We start from the raw sequence: 16403 nt of genomic DNA on the forward strand, positions 1-16403 counted from the left end.
TTCCGGTGCTTTTCCCACCCGGTTATTTGCAGGCACCGCGCAGCCATCGCTGCTGGTGTTTGGCAAAGTAACCCTGAATTCCTCGTGGGTTTGGGGAAGGAGAAGGGAAATGTGCATTTCTTAGCGCTTGGGAAATGCTGGAAAACTTTAAATCCTCCTTAAAATAAACAAAGAATAGAGGCCCCCCCCCTACTGGCTCTAAAATCCCACTCCAACTCAGCACTGATGGACGCCGGGGTAGAAAAAGAGCACAAAAGTTTTATTCAAATCCAACTCGCTGTCGTGAAAATCACAAAAACCTCATAAATTCCATTAAAAAAAAAAGGGGGGAAAAACCCCAAAACTGCCCCCTTTCCCCCCCTTTTCTTTTTTCCTCTCCCTTCTCTCCTTTTACCTCTCCGAAATCTGAGACCTTTTTGATTTCTCAATAAATATACAAAAATATAATAAATTAGAAAAACAGCAACACCACCAACGAAAAAAATCAAGAGGTAACACTGCTTGTCAGCAGCAAGGCAGAGAAAAACCAAACCAGCGGTGGGAGAGGAAAACAGGAGGGGGAAAAAGGCAGAAATAGAGAAATCTGGGGGCCAAAACTCAGCCCTTTGGGGTTTTTTTTTTCCTTGAAATGCAGAAAACAAAGGGGAAATTGGCCCCCAAAACAGCCTCCCCCACTTGAAATTGTCATTTTTTGGGGGGGGTTTCCACCTGTTTTGTCCTCGGGACAGCGATGGCAACGCGGTGTGAAATCCCCTGCGGGGGAATAATATTAATAATAATAATAACAGCAACAACCTTAAAAAATATTAACAACAATAAATAAAGCAGAGGGTGGGGGGGACGCCGGGGGTCTTCATTTGCCCATGTGGAGTCAGATGGGGACGCCGGCGGGGCAGAGCTGCTCCTGCAGCCCCAGCAGGCTGTAGGCAATGCGTTTCTTGTGGCCGGGCAGGCGTACCCCGATCTTCTTGAGGTCACTGCAGGGGAAACAGAGCGGGTGTTGAACCGCAGGTGGAATTTTTTGGGGTTGAGAAAGGGTTGCAAAAGGGGCTGGGTTGGAGGTGGAGGATTCTGAGCGTGATGCAGGGCTGGATCTTGAGCAGCGCTGAAGGCATCCCACCCCGAGCGCCCCACGGCACGGGATCCAGCCTGAAAGGGGAGCCCGAGGGACGGGGCAACGCTGTCCCCAAACCCGCTGCCACTCACTCGTTTGTCATCTGCAGCACTTTCTCAATGGTGTTGTAGCCAGCGGCAGCGAAGTGCTCAGCGTATTGGTGCATCTTGATGGACTCGAGCCACTCAGGCACCGAGCGGAAGGGAACGCCGTCGGAGCCGCTGGTGCTGGGCAGGCGGATGGAGACGCTGCGGAAATGACATCAGCACCCAGAAATGTACGGGTGCAAAAGAAAACAAAAAAAAGTCATGCAGAAATGCGAGGCTGCAAAAAAGTTTACACAAAGGTAGGGGAAAGCGTGTGAAAAGCAAGAGGCTGCCAAAAAAATTCGTGCAGAAGTGAATGGAAGAGGAGACGGCAGTGCGGAGATGCAAGAAGTCGAGTAGGAGTGCAATAAAAAAATGCAGGAATGGAGGATGTGAAAACAAGGAGGATGCAAAAACAAGGGGAATGCAAAGAGTGGAGAAAAGGTCATGCAAAGGAACGAGTGAGAGTGAGGAAAACGGCAGGAATAGGTGTGGGAAATAACGCAGGAACGCACGCGTGCAAAAAATAATGCAACGATGCAAAGAAAAAACAAGGTGGAAAAGTGGAAGGGTGCAAAAAGAAGTGGAGGATGCGAAGGTTCCTGCAGCTCACCGGGGGTCGAAATCTGCCAGCGCCTTGAGCGAGTCGGGGGCGCGGACCAGTTTGTCGAGGATGCTGACAATGTCTGCGAATTTGGGGCGGCGGGCGCGTTCCTGCTGCCAGCACTGCATCATCAGCTGGTACACAGCCGAGGGGCAGTCCAACGGGGCGGGCAGGCGGAAGCCTTCATTGATGGCTTTCATCACCTGTCAAGGCATCCCGGAAACGCCAGGAATAAAGAGACGTGCCTAACAAAGCCACCAGAATAACGAAGCTGGACCCCGAAAGAGCAAAGCTGGCCCACAGCAAGGTCACCCCCCAACGTCAGCACCAAATCAGGCCCTCGATCCCCAAAGCAGCCCCCAAAACAGGGTGCCGGAGGGGCGCAGGCGCTCACCTCGTGGTTGGAGAGCTCCCAGTACGGGCGCTCGCCGTAGGACATCACCTCCCACATGACGATGCCGTAGCTCCAGACGTCGCTGGCAGAGGTGAACTTGCGGTAGGAGATGGCTTCGGGGGCTGTCCAGCGGATCGGGATCTTCCCACCCTATTGGGGGCGATGCCGTCACAATTCCCCAATGGCAGGGGGAAAAAAAAGGAGGCAACGATGCAAAATTGTACCCAAACCCCCCCCAAAATCCACTTACACTGGTGGTATAGGTGGCTTCGGGGTCGTCCTCCAGCACCCTCGACAGCCCAAAGTCGGACACCTTGCAGACCAGGTTGCTGTTGACCAGGATGTTGCGTGCAGCCAAGTCCCGGTGCACGTAGTTCATGTTGGCCAGGTACTTCATGCCCGCTGCGATGCCCCGCAGCATGCCCACCAGCTGGATGACGCAGAACTGCCCGTCCTTTTCCTGAAAGCAGAGAAAATAACCCCAAATCTCACATCTTGTCACTACAGGGATGTTCACGGGGGCAGGTCTTGTCTCCATAGGGATTTTGGGGCTGAAGTCCTGCTAATCCCACCCCGGGGCAATGGGATTCCGTCACGCATCGCCTACCCGCAGGAATTTGTCCAACGCGCCGTTTTCCATGTACTCTGTGACGATCATGAAGGGTTTGTCTGCAGAAAAAGAGCCAAAACGCGTTGAAAAATTCTGAAGATTAACTCCATGCCCCTGAAAATAGCGCCTTTTGGGCATTCAGCATGCTTCTGGGGAAGATAACTGTGGTTTTAGGGCACTCACGCTTAGAGACGACCCCCTCAAGGCGGATGATGTTGTGGTGACAGAACTGCCCCATGATGCTGGCCTCACCCAGGAAGTCCACACGCTGCTTCTCCGTGTAGCCAACCTTGAGCGTCTTGATGGCCACCGGCACCTCCTTCTTGCCCTGCTTCAGGGTGCCCTTGTAGACCTCCCCAAATTCTCCTGCTCAGGGCAACAGAAGTTCAAAATGTGTTCCCTTCTCGGTTTGGGGACAGATGACAATGTGAGGACCTACCAGCGCCGATGACCTTCTGGCGGGTGATGGAGGATGGCGAGATCTCAGTGGTGAACTTGAGCATGGCTTGGTTGGGGTCTTCATAGGTGTGTGGGTCAACGTAGGTCTTGAGGGGCTTCAACTGGTCTGGGGGGTTGGCAGCCGTGTCACCCCCAAAGTGTCCACTTTTTGTCACCCCCATGCCTTGAGCCACCACCCCGCCACTCACCAGACTTGGAGAAGTAGACATCCTCGGGGGATTGGCGCGATGGCGAGTTCCTCCTCCTCCTGCAGAAAAGCAGTGCTTAGCCCTATTATTCACCCCTGGGGTGGCAGAAAATTGGATTCGGGTTTTCTTTTTTAATCTCTCCCTACCTCCGGAGGACGTAGAGGAGAACAGCGAGGACGAAGACAACAAAGATGACACCGGTAACGGAACCACTGATGACAGCAGCCGATGCCATGGACTCGGCTTCTGTGGGAACATTTGGAGTCATGTCCACCCCACAGCACCCCAAAAAAACCCCAAATCCCCCAACTCCTGTTCCTCACCTTCGGGTAATGTCTCAAACTCATGCTCGAGGCTGAAGGCGCCGTGGCCGTCCTTGGTGAGCGCCTGGACCCGCACCACGTAGGCAGTGCCAGGGGACAGCTTGGGGATGGTGACAGAGGTGCCTTCACAGCGCAGCACCGAGTAGCTGTTCTCATCTGTCTGAGGAAGCAGGGAAGAGGGTGAGCGAGGGACAGTGCGGAGGACATGAGATGGGATGCAGATGGGATGCTGCTGGTGGCACCTTCTTGCTGTAGGTGACTTCATATTTCCAGACCCAGCTCTGCTGCCTTGGTGGCACCGTCCAGGAGAGGACCAGGCTGGTGGCTGTTTGTCCATTCAGGCTCACCGACGTCACCTGGGGAGGCTCTGCGATGGAGATGCGGTGTCAGAGGTGGTGACACCTCTTTGGTTGCGTGACGGCGGCCACGGGTGGCACCCCGTAGTGGGCACAGGGTTATGGGTGGCCCTTACCTGTGTGGTTGACGCTGATGCTGGTGCTGGCCACGCTGCGGAGCGGGCTGAAGGCTGAGACGCCGTTTCGAGCTTCGACGGTGAAGGTGTAGTTGATGTGGGGCTCCAGGTCGGTGACTGTTATCCCTGTCCCAACCAGCCCCTGGGGGGGCTGCGAGTAGCGGATTCCCCCATCGCAGGGCTGGCACTCTCCACTCTCAGACAAGCACTGCTCACAGGTGATGCTGTAGGTGACATCCTGCCGGCCACCCCTGTCACTGGGAGGGGACCAACGCAGCTGCACGGTGGCCCCCAGCCCAACAGCTGTGACACTGCGGGGGGGTGAAGGAGGACCTGGGGATATGGAGCACGACGTTGAGGTCAGGGCACGGATACAGCGCCTCAAACCCCACGTCACGTTCCCAAAATGCCACTCACGGGTGCAGGGCATGGCAGCCGGGTCAGTGGGGGCACGGAAGAACCCATCCTGGCAAGGACACGCGTCAGCAGCGGCCGAGGATGGCAGCGTGTGAGCAGGGCAGGGCTGGCAGCCGCTCAGGGACACCTCGGCCTTGAAGGTGCCGGGGGGACAAGCTGGAATAGGGGACAACATGGAGGTGAGCACTTGGGTCCCCCTGTCCTCAACCTGAGCATCATCACCAGCTTCCAGGGATTCAGAGCATTTCTCCTTATCACACGGCTCGTTTTTACCCACCATGAATGGGGAGGCTCCTCCTATCAACCCACCCCTCTGTCTGGGGGAACCCTGCCAGTCCACCCCTCTGCACCAGATGCACTCGCTGTGTCAGCTACGCAAGGCCGCTCCGAGTCTTCCCCCAAGGACACCAGAGATGCCCAAGAATGCCTGACTGCACTGAGGATGCCTGAGCAATCCCAAGAGTGCTGAAGATGCCCCAAGGGGGCAGGGATGGCTCTCAGAGACACCCCAAGACAGGGCATCCCCAGCCCACGCCACCCTTCCGCTCCCACCATCGCTCCCCACCTTGACATTGCTCTCCTGCCGCCTCGTAGCCAGCCTGGCACTGGCACTGCTCGATGGGCACCAACCACTCTCCATCCATGTTGCAGTGCAGCATCGGCACCCTGTCGGCCACCGCGTGCTCCACGCAGGCTCCCTCCACCTTCGCCAGCTGCTGGGAGTCAGCGCCTGCCACCGTCTCGGGGAACACGGCCAGGCCCCGCAGCACAGCCGGGCACGTCTTGTAGTAAACCCGCACCGACAGCAGGGACACGCAGGCCCCCAGGTCCTGAAAAGCCAGGTAGAAACCTTTCCGGCGCAGAGGTCCCACCGAGCGAACCTCCACGTTGAGTTTGACGTTCCGCGTCTCAAAGTCTTCTTGCACCGTGATCTCATCCGGAGCAATGGTGTCAATCTTCTTGAACTGTCGCTTCTGGAAATTGGTGCCATAGTCAACGTCAGATTCAGCATAGAAGAGGTTGAAGGTCTCCTTGCAGGAGCCGCCGCCTCCAGGGAAGCTGTTGCAGTCGCGGACGGTGAATTTGAGCTCGATGAAGATGCGCTGCGCCTCGCTGCGGTAGATCCAGTTGGTGCGCAGCCAGTTCTCCTGCTCGCCCTGCAGCACGCTGCACACCGCGTAGATGTAGATCCCCGAGTCGTTCAGCACGTGCTGCTGCAGGTCCCACTGCACCGCAGGGAGAAATGGGTCGGTGGTGCTGCTGCTCCTCAGCCCCAGCCAGCAGACAGCCTGTCCCCCTGGATGCTCCCCACTCCCATCCCCTCAGATGTCCCCATGGACATGGTAAGGGCCACCCGTACCCCTGTGGCCGCCATCACACAACCAAAGAGGTGTCACCACCTCCCCTTCCATGTCCCCATCCATACGGACGCCCCCCCCAACCCATGGAAGTCTCCCCATCCCGATGGATGCCCCCCCCCCCCCCCCCGTCCCTATCCCCAATGGGATGAACCCACCTGCATCCCCAAGGATGGTCCCAATCCATCCCCGTGGATGAATGATCTGTCCCCATCCATACCACCATCCCCATCCCCATGAAGTTCTCTTTCCTCATGGTTGATCCATCCCCATTCCTACTGACATCCCCACAAGGGATCCTACTGATGTCCCCACAAGGACATCCATTTCTCCATCGCCATGGATGCCCCCACCCCATCCCATCCCACCCCACCCCATCCCATCCCACCCCATCTGTGATGCTGGTTTGAGGAGGAGCTTGCTGGATGCTCACCCCTTTGCCATAGGGCTGGGTGAGCCAGCCCAGCTCCCCTTGAGCCTTGGCGAAGTCCAACAGGACAACTGTGGGAAGAGGAGAGAAAGGGACCATTAGTGGGATGAGCACAAAGCCAGGAAGATGCCAACCGTGACCCACAGACAGCCCCAGGACCTGCAGGGCCACCGATGCACTCAGATGCCTCCTGGAAGCACAGATACCTCCAAGTCCCCCTGGAACCCACAGATGACCTCAGAACCCACAGGCACCTCCAGGACCAACAGATGTCCAGCAGGGTCCATGCCTGTCCCCAGAACACCCAGATGCCACCCAGATCCACGGAGATCCCCCAGACCCACACATATAACGTTCCTGGGACCCACACGGCTCCCACAGATGCCCCCATAACCCACAGAAACCCCCAACACTCCCAGACACCCCCATCACCTTTAAATACCCTCAAATACCTCCGGGACCCCCAAAGGTCCATGAGACCCCTGTAAGACCACAGGACCCCAAAACCCCCAGGAGCCCCCACCCTGCACCACCGCCCCGTGTCCCCCCAGGTCCCTCGGGGCCATCAGGAGAGGACATGTCCCAGCATGCCGAGGGCGGTGGCCGGATCCAGCACCGGGGGAGGAAGAGGAGGAGGAAGAGGAGGCCACGGCCGGGGCGGAAGCGCCCATGAATCAGCCCCCAGGAATGCGCCCGGCTTCGCGCCCGCCGGCACAGCCTCGACCCATCCCCCAGGGTTGGAGTTTGGGGACGTGACCCCCACCGTGGGGTAAGCATTGAGAACGCCAAACTCGTGACATATTTCACCCCACGGGGCCACGTCTGGGGAAAATGCGGGCACAGCACTGCTTTCCTGCGGCTGGAATTCCCCCAGGAGGGGAAATCTGGCACGGCTGGGTTTGTGGGGTGGCACCTTTTGGGGCTCATCCCCCTCCACTGCCCCCATCCCCACCTGCACGGCCACGACCACAGCCATTCCCACCCCCGCCCTGACCCCCCCCACACTCCTTCCCCACCCTCATCGCCGTCCCATCGCTGTCCCGACCCCCAGTGCCCCCCACCCCACCCCACTCCATCCCCCCCCCCTCCACCTCCACTCCCCATTCCTACACCTCAACCGTGGCTCCAGACCCCCCTCCCCACTCAAATCCTATTTAGTTGTGAGGTGGGGGCAATAAACCACCCCACCCCCTTCCTTTCCCTTGCAGAGCCCAAACCCGGCATTTCACACCCCAACTTTGCCATATTTTCACTTCTTTCACCCCAAATCGTTGAGTCCATAGGGACGCTCCTCGGAGCGCCCCGAATCCCGCCTCCCCTCCCCATTTAGGGCTTATAACCCCCATCCCAATAAATTCCTTCACCTCCCAATAAAACAAACCCAACCACCTCCAATTCGCCCCCCAAATCCCAAAGCTGAACCCAAGCTGCCCCATAGAGCCCCACGGAACCGGAGGGGGGAAGGGAGCGGTTTGTTTTCCCAACACTTTTCGGGCTTTCCTGACATTGTTCTCAGCTCCAGCACCGGATCCTGCCCCGCGAACCTTCCTCTTACGGTATCTTTATGGGGCGGATTTATCAACTTTGGGCTCATTTCTGCCCTTCCCCACCCCCCCACCCCATACATTTAAAGGATTCCCACCAGCGGTGTTGGGGGATCCTCACTTTTCCCGACTGGGAGCTCGGCACCCACGGGCTCAAAGTCCCGAACTCTCCGTTTTTAATCGTTATTAACCATTAGATCGTCATTAACTGATATGAAAACGTCTCCTTTTGCCCCCTCCCACCCCCCAAACGAACTTTTGCCCCCTTCCATCCCTCAAAGCCCAAAGCGCTGCGAGCTCTCGGGTAGGGAGGCGTTGAGCTTCATTGCAACCTCTACCCCCCCCCCCCCCAAAAAAAAAAAGGGAAAAACAATAAAATATTGGGATTGGGGGGAGGGGGAGAAAAAGGAAAAAGTTCTGAAATAATGGGGTAAAGTTGGGGGAGGGAAGGAGAAAAGAAGGGGAAAAAAGTTGGTTTTGGGGTCGCGGCGGTTCTCACCTTCCTTGGGGGCGGCGGGGCCGATGATGAAGAGGAGGAGGAGGGTGGGGGGGATGAAGGCTGCCGGGGGGGCCATGGCGGGACGCGGCCCCGCAGCTTCACGCACTCCGTGGGAGCGCTCCGGCTCTGTTCATTCATGCCCTGCTGACGTCACGTGGCCCCGCCCACCAATAGGAGAGCGGGGGGGGGCGCTCTTAAAGGGACAGCGAGTATCCGAAGGAGGGGGAGAAGGTGGAGCACGCTCGGAAAGCGGGCAGCCCCCCCAGGTTGGGCTGTGTAGAGCCGACCCACATTTGGACCCGTCGGCACACGAGGGGTTAAATGGCCCCTCCCCCCCCCCCCCATCTGCCTTTCATTCATGAAACGGCGTGGGAAGGGGGGGCGGCCAACGGCGGGGGGGGGCGGGGCGTAGCGGTTCCCACCCGCAGCGCTGCGGGGTTGGGGGGCAGAGCAGAGCCCTGCGAGCGCTGCGGGAGCGCGTCCTCCGTCCGTCCGTCTGTCCTTCCGCTGCACGGCCTGTCCGTCCCTCTGTCTGGCAGATCAACCCTCCCCCATACCCACCTGTCCAGCCCTCAGCTGTCTATCCAAGCACTTCCCCGTCCGTCTGTCCGTCCATCCGTGCATCCATCCACTACTCTGTCTATCCATCCATCCCCCCATTCATTACCCCATACATCCATCCCATCCACCCCTTCATCCATCCATCCATCCACCCACCACCCATCCCTTCCCATCCCCCATCATCCACCCTCTCCCCTCATCTCAGTGTTGCCTGCTCCCCCCCCCCACCCCCTCTCCATCTGCCCCCACACTTTTGGGACGTTTCCAGCACTTTCTCCCAGGGTTGCGACGCGCCCGGATTGACCGGCCGGGCCGGCCCAGCTGCTCCCCAAAACCTCACCGCACCCCAGGCCCCACCGTGACCCCGACTCGTCCCACACCACGCCCCACATCTCTGCTGTGGGATGGGAGCTGGGGTTCCCCAAATCCCCATTAGGACCTTTTGGGGGCAGTTGGGGTCCTGCCTGCTTGGGGTCCCCTCTCAAAGTCACAGCATCCTTCAGCACCTCAAATCCACATCACCCACCCAAACATTCCCCAGCCCCCAAGGACCCCGGGCACCTCCTCCTCCCACACCCCAAAATGAAGGGCCTCCTTCCTCTTTTCCCTCTCCCCTCCACCTTCCCCCCCCCCCCAAAAAAAAATCTCCAATCCAGAGTTTGGAAAACCAATACTGTTTAATGGCAGGGGGAGCCCAGACGCCACGGTGAGGGGCTCCCGCGCCCCCAAAACATGGAACCCCCCACCAAAACGGGGTTCAGTCCTCGGGGGCCCCCTGACCCTCTGGGATGACACCAGCTGCCATCTGGTCTCGTTGCCACAGCTGCCCCACCAGGGCATCCAGCAGTGGGGCCACCCGCGCCAGACCCCCCCGGCCCACCCCAGAACCCCCTGCCCGCAGCACCCGCAGCCCCCAGCTGTCCTCGAAGGCAGCCACGTCCGACTCCGTCACAGCAGTGTGGGGACACAGGTCGAATCTGAGGACATGAAGGGATTACGGTGATGGCAGCGCCCTAAAAATCGGACGGGGGAACAGGGAGGGCTGAGGATTTGCGGGGGAACGAGATTTAGGGTGATGGGGATACGCGGGGTGCTGGGATTTGATAAGGTTGGGGCTGCTGGAATTCTGGCTGCCCTGGGTTGCTGAGGGTTAGGGGTGCTGGAAGGTGATGGGTGCTGAGATGCTGGGGATGGAGGTGACGTAGATGCAGGGTGCTGTGGGATACGGAGGATTCGAAGCGCTCGGGATTTGGGGTCTTAAGGGAGAGCAGGGAAGGGCAGTGCGGGGGATTTGAGGTGCTTCATTGGGGCTGTGGCTGCCAGGGACCCCCAGTACCTGGTGCCCACCACCACACGCAGCGTGTCCTCGCCGGGCTGCAGCACACGCGCCAGCCGCGCCGGCAGCTCCTCGAAGGACGCGCGGTCGGTGAAGGAGAACAGCAAAAGGATGGCGTCCGCCTCCTCCCTGCAGGCCTGGAAGAGGAGAGGCGGCCGTCACCCACCTCAGCGCCCCATATCCCCCCCCCTCACCCCAGACCCCACGTCTGTCCCCAGCTCACGGGCAGGAGGTGCTCGAATTTCCGCAGGGCACTCTCCCCGCAGTCCCAGAAACGCAGGTGAAAGAGCACGGGGCGCTCGGAGCCCAGCGGCACGGCGGGCCAGAACAGCGTGCTCACCTCGATTCCTGCGGGACGGCAAAGGGACGCATCCAGCCAACGGCCCCACAGCACCGTGACACGTCCCACAGACCCCACGTCCTTGCCATACTGTGACACCAAAGACCCCCACGGACACCCGCATCCCTGCGGTCCCCTCCACACCATCCCACTGAGCGCCCCATAGACCTCGTGTCGCCACTGCGTCCCTGTGACACCGAGCACCCCACAGATCCCATGCCCTCACCGTGTCCCTGTGATACCGTTAATCTGAGCACCCCACAGACCCCAGATCCCTGTGCTTCCCACCGTACCACGGCACAGCATCTCACAGACCCCACGTCCCCTCCGTCCCCACCACACCATGACACCAAGCACCCCACGGATCCCATGTCTGCGCCCCCCACCACACCATGACACCAAGCACCCCATGTCTGCGCACCCCCCCACCGTGCCACCACACCGAGTATCCCACCGATCCCATTTCCTCCCACTATGCCCTCATGGCACCGTTACGCTCAGCATCCCCATCGTGTTCCCCCCCCACACACCGTGACCCCGAGCCCCCCATGTCTCCCCTCCATACCCAACGTCTCTCGGTGCAAAGGGGGCACGGGGCTCCCAGCCAGCGCTGCCACCAACGCCGTTTTGCCCACCCCGCTGCGTCCCGAAACGAAGAGTTTGTAGGTGACCGTGGGGACACTGAGGGCGGGGGGCAGCGCGGGGCGCTCCAGCAGCCCTGGGGGGGGAAGGGGAGGGGGAGGGTGGGAGAAGAAGGGGATGTGTGAGGCGTTTGGGGCGGTTTGGGGTTGACGTGGGGGGGGGGGGGGGGCTGGGGAACGCTGTAGGGTCTCACCAAAAACTCTGCGCTGGTTCTTGTGGAGGATGGAGGCCAGGTACGGGCGGCCGGGGGGGGACAGCAGCCAGCCCGGCTCCACCATCGCGGGGTGGAACCTGGGGAGCACACGGGGAAACCCCCACGGCCGTGGGGCACTGAGCCCCTATGGGTCTCCATTGCCCCCACTGGGCCCCAGCGCCCCTACCGCTCCCGCATCCCTCTCTAAACGCCCCGTTGGGGGGCGCCCCGTTACACCCCCTACCCGCCCACGGCGCCACGCATCCCGCCCCGAGCCCGCGTCCCACCCGCGTGCCGCCCCACGGCTCCCCGAACGCCGCCGGGCAGCGCCCACCCCCCGCCATCCCTTCCCCACCGCGCTCCCGCCTCCCTCACCCGCGGCTGCTTCCGCTCCGACGACGTCACGTGATGAGCGTGGCCTCGCGCAAAGCCCCGCCCCTTCCGGCGGCTTCACGTGGGTCAGGAGCTCCGAGCGCTTCAGCCCCATAGGCGACCCCAGGGCTTCGGGTTACGGAGGGTCTCAGCCCTACAGCTGCCGTGTGCGAGCCCCGCACGAACCCCAGACCTCTGTGTCGTGACCCCATTTGCTATAGGCTGCCCAAACCTACAGAAGGGAGCTCTGAGCCGTATGGGTTTAAGGCCCCCCGGCGTTACGGGCCGCCCTAAAGGAGATGGGGCTTCAGGGGCGTCCCTATGGCGGAGCGTTGCCCCACGCACCCCCCCCCCCCCCACCAGGAGCCCCATTTCACCCCACACACACGCAGCAGCATTCGGCCACTTCTGCCGGTTTTTATTTGTTAAACGGCTAAAAATTCCTCGAGGGAGAGAGAGAGCGAGACGTAAAAAAAAAATGTACACAGATTTCTTTAAATATCACCAAAAAGGGACTCCTCACCCCCCCCCCCCCCCCCCCTCCAACCGGGCGCTGCCGTTTTGGGGTCATTTGAAGGGGATTTGGGGCCGTTAGGAGAGCAGCCGGTGGCGGTGGGTGCCCGCATCGCAGCCAGCTCTCAGCAGCCCCACGTTTTTGCTTTTTTTGCCTTTCATTCTTTTCTAAGGGGGGAGGTGCTGAGACATGCAGACAGGAGAGGAACGTCGGACGTCGCGTTGGGGTCCCCGAGGAGTGGGGATTTGGGAACGGATTGAACCTCAAGGTTTATCTACAAACTGCAGATGAGGCGCTGCCCTCCCTCCCAGCCCCATCCCACGCGGGGCTCCCCAGCCCTGCTGGACCACAACGGTACTGCTGTCATAGGAAACAACGAGCCCCGACGCTTCCTGGGGAGGGCTGCCACCCCAAAGGCTGGGGCTGGCGGTGGCGAAGCCGGCAAAGCTCAGTGGGGATGGCGAGGAGATGGGGACCACGTCATGGCGCTGCCGGTGCACAGGGCTGTGTTTTGGGATGAGTTTCCTACTGGTTTTTTTTTGCTATTTCGGGTGCCGAAGCCGGGAGCATCCTCAGGAAGGGCGCGCTGTTGGTGGAACGGAGCAGAATGCGCCCAGCTTCCCCCCACCTCGAGCTGCAAAGGAAGGAAGGAGGGAGGAAGGAAGGAAGTTTGTCCCAGACGGACACACGGGTTCAATCCATTTGGATTTTGCTTTGTTTTAATCTTTGCGGAAGGAGGCACATGCAAAGATGGTTTTGTTCCTGCAGTGGAGGCTCACGCCGTGCCGCTCGGTGCACCAGCACTCAGCATTCGGGCTGTTCCTTTCAGCATTTCCAATCCCTCTGCTGGGAATGTGCAGCAGCACAGCACCAAGGCTGCTGGGCAAGGAGGGCTGTGAAAGCAAGTCCTGCCCGTCCTATTCACAATGATTTTCATTTTTTGGCTTTACAATGCAAAACTGTCCTTTCTTCCTTCTTACGGTCCTGCAACGAGGACAGGAATGAAGCTGTCAGGCCAAAGGGGTGAGAGGCAAAAAGAAGGCATCGTGTTCGTGTCGAGCAAAGCTTACGGTCACAGCTTGCAGTGCTGAGAGTTTGTTCAGGTATTGCTGTTGTTTTCTTTCCTCCAAGCACGAGAATCGTCAGTGCAATGAGCTGACAGCCTCCAGCTGCAAGGTCGGCTCTAGGAAAGCACCGTGACTCGCCCGACATCCTTGGCCTGGGCTGCAGCGTGGAGCACAGTAACAGGTCCTACAGCAGGGCGCTGCTCCCCTGCTTGTAAACACGATTTGCTTCACCGGGACGTGCTGGAGGTCGGCTTGAGCTGCATTGTTTGTTGTTCCCTAATTCACAGTTTGAATGCCTGCGCGACAGATTTCAGAGGGAGAGGGAGAGCCACGGGGAGGGGGCGGTGGCAGTAGGGCCGCATTATCTCTTTGCTCGCACGAAGTACAAGGCATTTGTCTTGGGATAGTACTTCACGTTCTGTTTCTTGTCCATCAGACCACCGAATATGATGAGCTCCCCTCTGCCTTGCACCACCGTGTGCAGGCTGGTCTCGGGCGGCCCCACCACCGAGCTGCTAGTGAACACCTTCCATTTCACTCGTCCTTTCTCCTTGGTGTCCTTAATGTCCAGCACGTACATCTGCATGGGTTTGCAGTTCATGCTCTGGTACAAAGGCTTCCCCACGTTCAGGGACTGCGGAGGGTGGTGGCCCAGGCGGCGGGCGATGGGTGGCAGTGAGTGGCCGTCGCCTTGCGCAGAGCCCGGCCGCGCGTCGGCACCGCTGCCCTGGCCGCCCGGGGAGCCCGGCGAGGAGCCGAGCGGGGGGCTGAGAGCAGCAGAAGCCGGAGGGGCTTTGGAGGAGAGAGCTTTGATGGCCTCCAAGCTCCTGCGGAGCGCTCCGGGGGACACGGCTCCCGGCAGGGAGTGGGGCGGGGTGTGGATGCCATTGGTGTGCTCGGGGGGGTTGCGCAGCGTCCTGCCGTCGGCGCCGTCCGCCTGGCACAGGGCAGCCGCTTTCTGCTCCCAGCTCGAATCGACCGAGGCCAAACGCAGCTCCTTCTGCTCCGGCAGCGAGCCCCGCCGCGGCGCCAGGGCGAGCCCGACTTTCAGCTCGCATCCTTCAGTGGCTCCGGGTGTGCCGGGCGACACGAGCTGCACCGGGCTGTCCAAGGAGGCCCCGCCAGGCGCCGCAGCCCCCGGCGATAAGCTGCCACCGTTGAGCACCGGGGAGCCGTCACCTCTGGCTGGGGAGAGGCTGCCCTCCCGCGAACCTGAGGGTGTCTGGCGCTGGGCTCTGGGCCTCAGGGTGCCCCAGCGGCCGTTGACGCAGGGAGCCTCGTCTGTGGTCCTGACTGGGGACTGGGAGCGGTACTCGCGCGTTTCGGGGACCAGGGCGGGCGGTGTGGCACTGATGGGAGACGGACGGGAGTTCAGGCTGGGGCTCAGCGGGGCTCTGCCGCTGGGAGCCTGGCTGAAGACCACGACACACTGTCCTACCTGCAAGAGAGGAGAGGGAATGGGTTATGGACTGCTGGGGGGCTGCTGGCAGGGACGAAAAGGAAGAGAGTTTGGGGCATTCTGGGCAGGAAAGTTCTGCAGACGTGTGCGAGAGAGCAGAGATCCCGCTGCATCCGTCCCAAAGCCAGACTCACCCTGCAGGCAGGATGGCACCACAGCTCTGGGGCTCCGTGGTCCTCATTCTCTACCTTGAGAGGCTGCCACGTCCAGGGGTTTGCCTGCATGTGCAGCAGCCAGGCGTCTTTGAACAGCTGTGAAGAAAAGCACAAGGGATTCAGGAGACCAGCGTGCTGCCAAGATCATCCTGCAGGGGCAGGAATGGTGCTGGGCAGCTGCCTCACTGCTGCAAGCAGAGGGACAGTGACCTACATTGGGATCTGACTACCCAGGGGTGACTGACTACACCCTGCTGTGGCTATGCACAGGTCTTTTCATCCCCATCTACTGTCCCAGTGTAAAGTCAGGGCTTCTAATTAGCCTCAGTTAGCTGCTCACATAGCTCCTGGGGTGATTTTTATTGATTAAAGGCAGCTCCAGCTGTAGTGACAGCTTTGCTGGAAAGTCTGCAGCGTGCATCTCGGATCTGCAGGACAAAATGTCACCTGGGGAAAGCAAGGAGCCTTCCTGCTCCCCAGCCTGCACCCAGGGCTCATGGTACAGCAGGACTCGTGCAGCTCATGCCCACACTCCCCACAGGATACTTACTGCGTTGGGACCACCACAGCCACCAAGGATTAAAATGGTTTCGTCATCTATGACAATCTGGGGGGGGGCAAAGAAGAGCGTTTCAGACCAGCAAAACCAGGACGTGGTAATGCTTCATGGTTAAATGCCACAAGGTATGATAACTGTTCTTCTTCTGATGGGCTAAACAGCAATTTGTATCTAGAAATGCTCATCACAGTTCTGGGACACGTGCAGGATGCAGTCTGGTATCTACCTGAGCCTCGGGAAGATTAGAAGTGTAATCTCATAGAACAGCTGGCCAGAAAAAACAAGGGCACGGCATGCAAAGACTGCAAAGATAACTGACTCAGAAACAGGGCACTAGTTTTCAGGTGACCCACAGAGAGCTGCCTGGAAGCTGGAAATTCAGCCATGCCTGGTTTCTGTTTGGCAGCAGCTGCCTGTGCTCAGGCGGGTTGTGGAGCAGAGTGAGAGAAGGGAGCATCACCTGAGATTGGCCACCTCTTGGGTGAGGGCTGGGCCCGGAGATGTTTGGCTTGGACCAAGCCCACTGCTCGAGATCCAGCACCCAGACGTCGTTGCTCCTGTGGGGGTGAAAAAACAGGCAGAGGCTCAGCTTGAGGTCCTAAACAAGCACCTGCTCACAGCACACCCATGCCCTTTGAAAACCTCTGGGGTGAGGTTTTATCACAGACTGGGTTTGCTGCAGGCTGCTTGCCCCCAGGGAACTCACT

At 59.7% G+C, this 16403-nt stretch overlaps 3 protein-coding genes across 5 annotated transcripts in view; all 3 read right to left on the bottom strand.

Moving 5' to 3' along the window:
• Positions 1-362: 362 nt before the first annotated feature.
• On the bottom strand, positions 363-8637 carry EPHA2 (EPH receptor A2). 2 transcript variants are annotated; one of them, XM_052692032.1, is made up of 17 exons: positions 8499-8637; positions 6459-6526; positions 5233-5893; positions 4668-4823; positions 4251-4583; positions 4021-4145; positions 3779-3938; positions 3602-3701; positions 3456-3517; positions 3248-3373; positions 2992-3174; positions 2806-2867; positions 2449-2658; positions 2199-2348; positions 1814-2007; positions 1207-1362; positions 363-977 (listed from the first exon to the last, which is right to left on the bottom strand). In XM_052692032.1, exons 1-17 carry the CDS (start codon positions 8572-8574, stop codon positions 872-874), a joined length of 2928 nt encoding a protein of 975 aa, XP_052547992.1. In that variant the 5' UTR covers positions 8575-8637; the 3' UTR covers positions 363-871. The 2 variants fall into 2 exon arrangements, with proteins under 2 accessions (XP_052547992.1, XP_052547994.1); XM_052692034.1 differs by having other exon boundaries at positions 364-977; positions 3456-3514; positions 8499-8636.
• Positions 8638-9717: 1080 nt separating this feature from the next.
• CPLANE2 (ciliogenesis and planar polarity effector complex subunit 2) lies at positions 9718-11995 on the bottom strand. 2 transcript variants are annotated; one of them, XM_052692044.1, is made up of 6 exons: positions 11946-11995; positions 11571-11668; positions 11301-11453; positions 10619-10743; positions 10396-10532; positions 9718-10036 (listed from the first exon to the last, which is right to left on the bottom strand). In XM_052692044.1, the coding sequence occupies exons 2-6, from the start codon at positions 11653-11655 to the stop codon at positions 9817-9819; spliced, it is 720 nt and encodes a 239-aa protein (XP_052548004.1). In that variant the 5' UTR covers positions 11656-11668; positions 11946-11995; the 3' UTR covers positions 9718-9816. The 2 variants fall into 2 exon arrangements, with proteins under 2 accessions (XP_052548004.1, XP_052548003.1); XM_052692043.1 differs by lacking the exon at positions 11946-11995 and having other exon boundaries at positions 11571-11847.
• Positions 11996-12335: 340 nt separating this feature from the next.
• The window catches only part of FBXO42 (F-box protein 42), a 39242-nt gene continuing 35174 nt past the window's right edge, over positions 12336-16403 (bottom strand). The window contains exons 7-10 of the mRNA XM_052692036.1: positions 16157-16253; positions 15688-15744; positions 15117-15233; positions 12336-14961 (exon numbers count right to left, since the gene is read on the bottom strand). Coding sequence (XP_052547996.1) covers positions 13885-14961; positions 15117-15233; positions 15688-15744; positions 16157-16253 — 1348 coding nt within the window. The 3' untranslated portion in view covers positions 12336-13884. The remainder of the gene's footprint in view (positions 14962-15116; positions 15234-15687; positions 15745-16156; positions 16254-16403) is intronic.

Source organism: Tympanuchus pallidicinctus, unplaced genomic scaffold, assembly GCF_026119805.1.
Source record: "Tympanuchus pallidicinctus isolate F22 unplaced genomic scaffold, pur_lepc_1.0 scaffold29, whole genome shotgun sequence".
NCBI lineage: Eukaryota > Metazoa > Chordata > Aves > Galliformes > Phasianidae > Tympanuchus > Tympanuchus pallidicinctus.

Excerpts from the sequence above, each read along its gene's own strand:
- EPHA2 (XM_052692032.1), bottom strand. The coding sequence starts at position 8,574 with ATGGCCCCCCCGGCAGCCTTCATCCCCCCCACCCTCCTCCTCCTCTTC. Across the intron at positions 5,894-6,458 it reads CCCAGCCCTATGGCAAAGGG|TGGGACCTGCAGCAGCACGT; the intron begins GTGAGCATCCAG and ends CCTGCGGTGCAG. Across the intron at positions 3,702-3,778 it reads GTTTGAGACATTACCCGAAG|AAGCCGAGTCCATGGCATCG; the intron begins GTGAGGAACAGG and ends ATGTTCCCACAG.
- CPLANE2 (XM_052692044.1), bottom strand. The coding sequence starts at position 11,655 with ATGGTGGAGCCGGGCTGGCTGCTGTCCCCCCCCGGCCGCCCGTACCTG. Across the intron at positions 11,454-11,570 it reads GAACCAGCGCAGAGTTTTTG|GGCTGCTGGAGCGCCCCGCG; the intron begins GTGAGACCCTAC and ends TTCCCCCCCCAG. Across the intron at positions 10,744-11,300 it reads TTTGCACCGAGAGACGTTGG|GAATCGAGGTGAGCACGCTG; the intron begins GTATGGAGGGGA and ends GCCGTCCCGCAG.